The 9,581-nt window shown below is 35.2% G+C and overlaps 1 protein-coding gene across 2 annotated transcripts; it reads right to left on the minus strand.

Moving 5' to 3' along the window:
- Positions 1 to 4,648: 4,648 nt before the first annotated feature.
- CPL2 (carboxyl-terminal domain (ctd) phosphatase-like 2) lies at positions 4,649 to 9,271 on the minus strand. Of its 2 annotated transcripts, none has more exons than XM_079071245.1 (15): positions 8,794 to 9,271; positions 8,226 to 8,696; positions 7,581 to 7,791; positions 7,321 to 7,478; positions 7,153 to 7,223; positions 6,954 to 7,059; positions 6,620 to 6,866; positions 6,407 to 6,534; positions 6,271 to 6,328; positions 6,035 to 6,162; positions 5,897 to 5,950; positions 5,673 to 5,769; positions 5,427 to 5,575; positions 5,284 to 5,351; positions 4,649 to 5,189 (listed from the first exon to the last, which is right to left on the minus strand). In XM_079071245.1, exons 1-15 carry the CDS (start codon positions 9,064 to 9,066, stop codon positions 5,078 to 5,080), a joined length of 2,331 nt encoding a protein of 776 aa, XP_078927371.1. In that variant the 5' UTR covers positions 9,067 to 9,271; the 3' UTR covers positions 4,649 to 5,077. The 2 variants fall into 2 exon arrangements, with proteins under 2 accessions (XP_078927371.1, XP_078927370.1); XM_079071244.1 differs by having other exon boundaries at positions 6,035 to 6,168.
- Positions 9,272 to 9,581: the final 310 nt, after the last annotated feature.

Here is a 9,581-nt window from a genome sequence, read left to right on the forward strand (position 1 = left end):
TATATCCAAAATTAGGGTTTTCTAAACATAAGTTATACTTAAAGTATGGTAAGCATAACTCACTTACAGGGGGGTTTAGCATAACTCACTTACAGGGGGGTTTAGCGAGGAACCGGGCTCTGCGCGGGCAGAACTTCTGAGCCAAAAGCTCTTCTTCGCGGGGCCTTCTGGTGCTCCGAGACTCGCTTCCAACACCTAAGAGGTGTTAGCGAAGGAAAATGGGCTATGGGGGTGTTTGAGAGAGAGTGGGATAAGAATGGTGTGAGAAATGAGATGATTTGCGCCTCTATTTATAAGCTGGAAAAATGGGTTATGCGGGGGGTAATTCCGACGTACGTTGGGCGTACTCGGTATGCTGGTGTACCAAGCCCTACATGGGGCGTACAGGCGCTAGGTGTCGCAATCCAGTGCGAAGCCGTGGAGAGGAAGTAGTGGTTGAGATTGTGCCACGTGTCACCTTCGGATTAAATAGAAAAATTAATTATCTTCTAAAATTCGTAACTTTCGTATACGAGCTCCGTTTTTGACGTTCTTTATATCCACGCGTAGGTAACGATGTGTACTACAACTTTCGTTTAGACTCCGTCGGCTAATTTTGACTTTATTTTTAAAGTTTTATTTTAACAGTCTTAGACAGATAAAGTCCATTAAAAATTCATAACTTTGTCATCCGACGTTCGTTTTCGACTGTCTTTATATCGTTGAACTACTATTAACGAGATCTTCAATTATCGTTTAGGTTGTGTCGCCTAATAATCGATCGATCTAAAATTTAATTTCCGAGCTGCATACTGCTATGCCAAATCTTAGAAAAATCATAAATTCCTCTAACGAAGTCAGATTTGGGTGTTCTCTATATGCACGCTCTCGGTTTAACGTCTACTACGACTTTCGTTTAGATCTCTAAGGCTAAAAAGTAGTTTATCAAAATTTCACTTTTTACGACACACAAAGTCGTGTCGGTTTAGTCGCGAAACTTCGACGGTTCATAACTTCTTCGTTATAAGTCGGATTTCAGCGTTCCTTATATCTCCGAAATCCTTATCATGACTACTTCAACTTTATTTGAAGATATTGGGTCAAATATTCATTCTATTTTTGACGCATATTTTATTATTATTTTATTATGTCGTTATAAGCAAGTATAATACACATAAAATCAAATAAATCACATAATACTCAAATAATTCTTCTTTATTACTTCAAAATATGTTATAATTGTTGACCCTAACTATTACATCATTATAATAATGCTTAGCCAGAAAACACGGGCGTTACAGATAAGTATGGTATGTGGTATCGTGGGGAACTCACTAAGCTTTGTGATTACGATTTTATGTTTAAATGTTGTAGGTTTTCTTGTATGAAAGGAAGGGCGTAGCTCGATTCCATCGCATCCATTGCATGAAAGACCATGGGAGGACCATGGCATTTGTATGAAAGACCATGTGAGGACCATGACACTTGTATGAAAAGACCATAGGAGGACTATGGCAACTGTACAGAAGGCTATTGGAGGACCATAGCAACTAAGACTACAAGAGGACTGTAGTGAAGGGTGATTGTAAGACTGTGGGAGGACCATAGCATTCACACGTTCTTTACCGATAAGTATGGTATGTGGTATCTTGGGGAACTCACTAAGCTTTGTGATTATGGTTTTATGATTAAATGTTGCAGGTTTTCTTATATTAAAAGAAGGGGGCGGCTCGATTCCATCGCATCCATTGCATGAAAGACCATGGGAGGGCCATGACATTTGTATGAAAGACTTTGAGAGGGCCATGGTACTTGTATGAAAAAACCATGGGAGGACCATGGCAACCGTACGGAAGACTATGGGAAGACCATGGCAACTAAGACTGTAGGAGGACTGCAACGACGGGTGATTGTACGACTGTGGGAGGACCATAGCATTCACACGTTCTTACTGATAAGTATGGTATGGGGTATCTTGGGGAACTCACTAAGTTTTGTGCTTATGTTTTTATGTTTAAATGTTGCAGGTTTTCTTATATTAAAGGAAGGGCATGGCTCGATTCCATCGCATCCATTGGAGATTTCCGCACTTAATAACTTATGTCGATACTCTGATAAATGTTTTGAATCAAATGGTTTTATTTAGATCTTTGAAGTTGTAATTGGAACAAGTGCTTTTATTTTTAAATGAAAATTTTGGTTTGAAATTTGTGACGTTGCATATTAGAGGTAGGATCCGTTTTGTATATGAACATACTGTTTGGAAAACTCACTTAAAACACCTCACTAAGATATTGCCTAGACATCACTCCATTAAGGAGATCAATCAGTATTATAACTAGAATAACTTATAAATATTATATATAGGTTCATAATAATGACAATGAACATAAATATAAGTTACACTTAAAAGCATAGTAAGTGCAACTTACCTTACAGGGTTTCCTAGCAAAAGTTCAAAAAGTCGCGGGAATACTTTTTTTTTGTCGGGCCTTCCATCGTTGCAATGCTTCTCTAAGATGCTTGAAACTCAGAAAGTCGGGTCTAAGGGTGTGGGAAAAAGTTGAGAGGAAATGGGGTGAAAAAGATGTAACAAATGAGGCTATTTATGGTTTTTCTCGATAGGCGCGTCACGTCGTGGTGGTGTGTCTCATTCCTAATGGTGTCGCGTGTCGTTGATTCTGGTAAGGGAGGGGGTTTTTGGCTCCGCCATGTGGCGCCTCCCGGGTGGAGCCACGTCGCTCCTTCACAGGTATTTTCTTGCAATCTTCGAAAAATCGTAACTTTCGCATACGACATCCGTTTTCGACGTTCTTTATATCCACGAATTCATATTTCCGAGTACTACAACTTTCATGTAGATTTCAACAATTAATTCGTATTCTATTTTCACTTTATAGTTTGTAAAGATTACATTGTAAAAGACTTCGCAAAATTCATAACTTCTTCATACAAGCTCCGTTTTCGACGTTCTTTATATCTACGGATTCGTATTTACGAGAAAATCGACTCTTATTTACATTACTTTCACTAAAAAGTAATCTATCTTCGTTTCATATTTTATGACACATACTGATATACTATGTCGAACGCGAAACTTTGAAAAATCATAATTTCTTCGTACGACATCAGCTTTTGACGTTCTTTATATTCACGGGTTTGTAATCACGACTACTACAAATATCGTCTAGTGAAAAACGCGGGCGTTCCACTATACGTCTTCAATTTTGGTCCATATACATCTTGCAATCGTCTTTATGCTAATTTATGAGATAGTGTGCTCGTCTATTGTGAGTTGAAAAGTTGTAAGTGCCCATCCTTCCATTTCATGTTATTCAACTCTTGAAATATCTTAGTGAAACTTTATTAAATCGTAACAACCCAGTGGACACAATTCCTTTGCAAGATTTTGTTTAACTTCCATTACTCTTTGCTAAAATCCTCCGACTTTATTCTGCTTTTATATCAAGAACAATGTACATGAAGCATGATAAAGAACCTTTAACATAACAAGATTGAATGGAAGAATTACCGATTGAATTGACTTTTTAATCGAATACATTGTTGATCAAACACATTCCAAAGCATAACATCAAGCTAGTTTAGTGATAATCACTTGAGATTAAACACTCCAAAATGGAGCATGTCTCCGGTTTGAATCCTACCGGCTTCAACTTCGGGTGATCTGTCGTTCAAAAAAAATCCAAAGCTTTAATACTGCTTGTTGGGATTTTTACAAAATGTTGATGGTCCCGATAACAAATCAGGGTAACCAACACAACAACTGAATACCGGAAACTAAACTGAATTGCATTTGTCAACTTAAAACAATTAACCACGTGGATGTTCAAACAGGATCAAGAACAATATAAATCAATTACACAAATACACATAAGTAAGAAACATGGCTCCACTACCAAGATAGCATTTACCCTATTCTACTTTAGGGGTGTCTACTTATGTTTTTTTAGTAAACATACTTATTAGTTTATTCGATATCAAAGTTTTCTAAAAAAATGTTTTTATTGTTTATCCGATATCAAAACATAATAACATAATAAGTAGATAATTTATTTTATTAGCATTTGGTAGTTTGTGCTTATACATGTAATTAGAAAACAACTTATCACAAACCGATTAAATAAGCCAATAAATAAAAATAAAGATTTTTATTTAAATCATATACATGTAATTAGAAAACAACTTATCACAAACCGATTAAATAAGCCAATAAATAAAAATAAAGATTTTTATTTAAATCAATAAATGCTTGTGAAATCTTACTGTCTAAACACAAGCTCATTATCAATACCAAACCATAATAAGTCTAAACATTTCATATAAACAATTTCTTATTTAGAGCTTTTAAAATTTCAACCATGCGTTTTACTTCATTGGTGTTTTGGATTAGAGTCGTCTTCTACTTCGATCTTAAACTTTATTCTCAAACATGTAGAGCACTTCTAATATTTATGTATGATTGGTTTGTTAATTATCATTAATCTAACTTCTAGTGTACAACTGTGGGATTATCTTATTAATCTTCTACAAGAAAGGATTAACAAATCTTTTATAATCATACCCATGGTCAACCAATAGAGGTACAAATTTATTTGGGGAATGTCAATGGAATGTCTTAAATTGCCACTTGTTTTAGTTAATAGAAAAAAAGAAAAAGATAATGCCACTTGTTTTAGTTATAATGTGAAGATCCAAGATTCTTGTCTACCCTAAAATACTAAATACACAAACAAGAAGTAATTTACAAATCCAAAAGCCCAAATGTTACCTTTTTTCTTTTCCCCTAGTAACAAAGGGATGAATCAAAACTGACCATGCCATAATACTTACAAGTTTGCTATCGAGATCATGGGACAAAACAAACCCTAAAACCTCATCATCATCATCATCATCATCATCATCATAATTCATAATCGCCTTTACAATTTGTTGACACGGCTTTTCGGGTCCCACATACCAACATCATGGTCTTGGTTTGTTTTCTACATTGTGGGACCCTCAAAATCATGGGGTCAAAAAAGTCATTTCTGGTTTTCCTTCCATAATTCCATATTCATATATTTTTTTGTTTCACAATTCACACAACTCTATTCCATTTCTTTTGCTGCTGTTGGTTTCGTGAGGATGATGAATCTAGAGAATTTTGAGGTAATTCTTCTTTTGAATTTTTACTTGTGGATTCTGTTAACCTATTATTAACATTTGCACATGAAACGATGAAATCAGTGTGATTTTTGGAGGGAAAAATCAAAGTTAAATCTGTTCAATTTTTTAAACACTTACCTTGATGAGTTGGCTGGCTTCTGGAGTTGCTGGCCTGTGAAATTGGAGGACCGCCTCATTTCAGAAACCTGTGAAATGACCATTTTATCCTTACATTTCTGATTAAGATTAAGTCAAAAAGAAACAAACATATAGATTCCCACCTCATCGATAGGCAATCCATCTTTGACAAGTGATTCATCTGATTCCGGAAAGTCTGTTGTTTCAAACAGGAATCCATTTTCCATTCCAGAGTCATCGGAATCTTTGTTTCCTGTTTCCGATTGTGACATGAGGTACGCTACATATTTATCTGTAATACCATCAACACAGCTTTCATAACTTTTCATCTCAAAAAAAAAAATTAAAAAACATTTTTTTTTAAGATTAGGAAAATAATAAATTCTCACCAGCCAAACTACGAAGGGCATTTTCGGCAGCTTGTTGTTGTGCATCTTTTCTGGTCTTACCCATTCCAACACCCACTTTCTCCCCTGTCAACAACACCTACATAATTCATAATTCACACATATTATATAATATATAATATACAAATATTCGACCTTAAAATTTATAATCCTTGAATTTAGTGTTACTGTGTGGGAAGGTACAAGGTTGCAATGGTGTAACTCACCTCATATGAAAACTGCCAATCCTTGCTAGAGCTTAAAATGGATCTGTATTCAACCTATAAATCAACATAAACAGGTCATATCAATGAACAACCATATAAAAGAATTAAAAAATAAAAAATAAAAAAAGATTAGCATACCTTAAAACCACATCTCTGTCCAATTTCCTGCAGCACTCCAATGGATAAAGAAGGTGGTAAAAAGTTTGAATTTCCACCATCAGGGAGATTTTTTTTGCTATTATAGGATGTTTGATTCTGTAGTAAGCCTGTATCTTTCACAAATGAAAAGCACATGTGCAAAAAAAAAATTAGTATAACAATATTTTTATACATATAATAATTAACAATATCACAATAGAAACAACTCCAAATACCTGAAAGTAAACCCACTTGTGGCAAATTCCTCTTTTGCAATCCATAACCATGGAATACCTGAAAATAGCAAGAAAAAAGAAATTAGATTAAGTTAATGGAAATAAATAATTGACATATGAAAATATTAGTGAATACCTCTTCATTCTTTGGTTCATATACAAGTGGTGGAACTTGAAACCCTGGAGAAAAGGAACTTGATGTGCCATGAAAGATAGGAATATGACCAGGTCGAGGTCCTTGGATGGGGCCCAGTAAGCTAGGTTCTGAAAATATAATTATTAATTATATAAATGTTTGTAAATAATTTTATAAAAGAATAGAAGCTAGAGATTTTTTATGAGTGCATACTTTCTGAAGGTATCATTGATTTGAAAGATGGTGGGCCATAGATGGTTGTAACTGGAACAGACTGTTGTGGCTTTTCAGATTTTAACTCCACACCAGTACCAAGATTTGATGCTGACGTGGCAACATTTGATGCTGACGTGGCAACATTTCTTGCATCCTGTTGGTTAAGTTTATGAGCAACTTCCGGGCCATTGATTCCTTCTGTCATTAGGGGATTTATATTGCCATTTGGTACAAAACTAGCATCCTGAAACCAATTTTTCAAATATAAAAAAAGATTTATTCAAGATAATAAAACCGATAAAGAATTAGGGATCTTAGTTTAGTTACTTACCTCTGACATTAGATAGTTACAAACATCTGGGACAGGTGGCAGATTTAAAACTTCATCTTCATAGAAGTGATCTGAAAGCCTCCTTAGTAGATTCTCATCAAATTCTCTGACAAACACAAATTATTAATATTAATAATTAATAATAAAACTGTATAAAAAACAGATTTTTGGGATTAACAATTTTGAATAGCAATCTTACTTAAAGAAACCACCTCTAACATTGCATGCAACATTTCTTGCAACACAAAGAACAGGAACAGCATTTGCTGTCTATCAAAAAAAAAAAAAAAAGATTATTAAAATTAATATCCCAAATCAAATAGTAATGATGAAATCAAGATTTTGCAGTTTTAGAAATTACAAATACCTCTGCCTGTGGAGCATAATATGGAGTGAAAGCAGGGACCACATGAACCCTAGGTTGATCTTTATCATCCCAAACTTTCAGCCTATCATCAATCACCATAGCCATTCTTGGATGACAGGTGCGATCTTGGAAGACATTAAGTAAAGACTTACGTGCACCTATACAATGATAAAAATGTGATGTGAATGTTGATTATTAGTGATTATGAAGGAGAAAGATTGTTGATTTATGTTTGTTATGGTGAAAAGAAAGATGCTTGCCTGATTTGACACATACAACACGGGTTAATAGTTGTTTTGGGCCAATTAAGTGGGCTTCTGGATCTAGCAACCTCCACATTTCCAGTGCATAATCTCTTTCAGCCATTGTGCATACATAAACTTCAAATCTTTTGCGCCCTTTTGCAATTAAATAGCTTCTTAAATCCTCCCATGCAGGTCTTAACCTCACAAGCACGCTTGTGTCACGTATCTGTTCATGCAAACAAATTACAATTTTGTTTCACAAAAGGTTATGAATAATCGTGCATATATACATACATATATAAGGCACCAGTAGAGTTGAAGCCCACAAGAAGACGAAAAAAATGAAATATACAATTAGTCACATGTTTTATAAACATCCAATTTCAATCTTTGTAATCAGTAAGACCAGCATCAGCCTAGTGTAATGCATCAGTTGCCCACCCAAGAAAGTTAACAATAAATAAGACCAAAAGTAAAGGACGAAATAATGACATTGCTAATGATATATGTCCACAGGAATAAACAGGCAAACAAATCATTCATATGTATTAACTGAATCATTCGTTCCAGTTTCTCCAACTTTCACATTGCAGAAATAAAAGTAAGTCTGCTAAACAGGAAATAAGATGGAGAATATATAGAAGCAATTAATCTTCTAACCTCTGGATTAATACGGGTTAAGACTATATTCTTTTCGGGCAATCTTATAACTGGTCGAACAACACGCTCATTTCCAGCAGCATTCATATGAACTTCCTCCAGTTTCACATTATATGTCTGGCCATTATCAGTAACAGAATTATTTTCAATGTATTGCTTCAATAATGCTCGATCTTCCACAAATCTTTTAAGCTCAGATGTCATCCCAGAAACCCGAATGGAATCAGACTCCTGCCCAATCCAACCAGTCAAAACCTCAATCCTATCCTCAAAAGACTTCATCGTATTTGCAACAATAAGTGTCTCATCAAGATCAAACACAATGGCAAGACACCGCATGTTCAACATCCCTAAGCAGGCATTATACAATTGAGCTGGAACCAAACAACACCAGAAACAAGGAAATTTCTTTAGCTTGCTTGGCATTGCCACCAAATGAACCTCTTCATCTCCAATCACCACCACAGCTGTCTGTAATAAACCAAAAACAGACAAAAATTTACTAAATCAGGAACTAAACAACACAGGAACATCAAACGTACATAAATGATTGAGAATTGATTACAACCTTTAGTTCGTAGAAGCAAGTAGCGTGAAGATCGATGAGCAGGGGTTGTCGAACAGGGGATGATGATTCAAGCTTGCAACGAACTGAGAAAGAAGAAATTGTTAACAAAACTGAAAGAGGTGGACATCGTTCGCTGACCTGAGAGAAATGATGAATCCTAATCTCGTTGTTTGGGAATTGGAAATTCTTATCACCGGTATGAATCACATCCAATTCACCCAAACAAGCTTCCCCACGGTAAACCACCGATTTATTAAACCCTAAACGACTCATTTAAATAAAGTACATCAAATTACAATAATTGTATTTGAAAACTTCAAAATCAATCAAGACCAATACGAAATGCACAAATTTTTCACGAAGATTCGAGGAATTTACGTGAAGAATTTAACTAAACCCTCTCTTCAGTCGCTCTCTTACACGCCCCTTCTCTTTTTCCCTCTTTCTCTCTTTCTCTCTCCTGGGCTAGCGGTTTGAAAGTAAGTGTGGGGGGGTTTATATAGAGGGGAAAAAGCAAAGGCATCCGTGGCTTGTTATGTAATAGGGCGTGGGTTTGGTCTTACTTACGAAAATGCCATGATTTTGTCCGTACAGATGATTGTCAAAATGGCGTGATGCATTAGACGGGTCATGAATGCTTTTCGCGACGGAGTTTCATCTTGCTGTCGTGGAGTAATCACAGCTGTTGGATTATATGACTTATTTTTCACGAAAAAAGTAATTTATTCCATAAAAAAAATTAGAAAAAAAAAAAAAAAAAACTTACGAAAAGAAAAATAAAAAATTAA

This window comes from Lactuca virosa, chromosome 9 (assembly GCF_052849685.1).
Source record: "Lactuca virosa cultivar CGN04683 chromosome 9, Lactuca_virosa_CGN04683_v6, whole genome shotgun sequence".
NCBI lineage: Eukaryota > Viridiplantae > Streptophyta > Magnoliopsida > Asterales > Asteraceae > Lactuca > Lactuca virosa.

What these genes read in the sequence shown, in the direction of transcription:
- CPL2 (XM_079071244.1), bottom strand. Translation starts at nt 9,066, where the DNA reads ATGAGTCGTTTAGGGTTTAATAAATCGGTGGTTTACCGTGGGGAAGCT. An exon ending in CTTGCTTCTACGAACTAAAG is followed by an intron (nt 8,697 to 8,793) that starts GTTGTAATCAAT and finishes GGTTTATTACAG; the next exon opens with ACAGCTGTGGTGGTGATTGG. An exon ending in GTTAGAGGTGGTTTCTTTAA is followed by an intron (nt 7,060 to 7,152) that starts GTAAGATTGCTA and finishes TGTGTTTGTCAG; the next exon opens with AGAATTTGATGAGAATCTAC.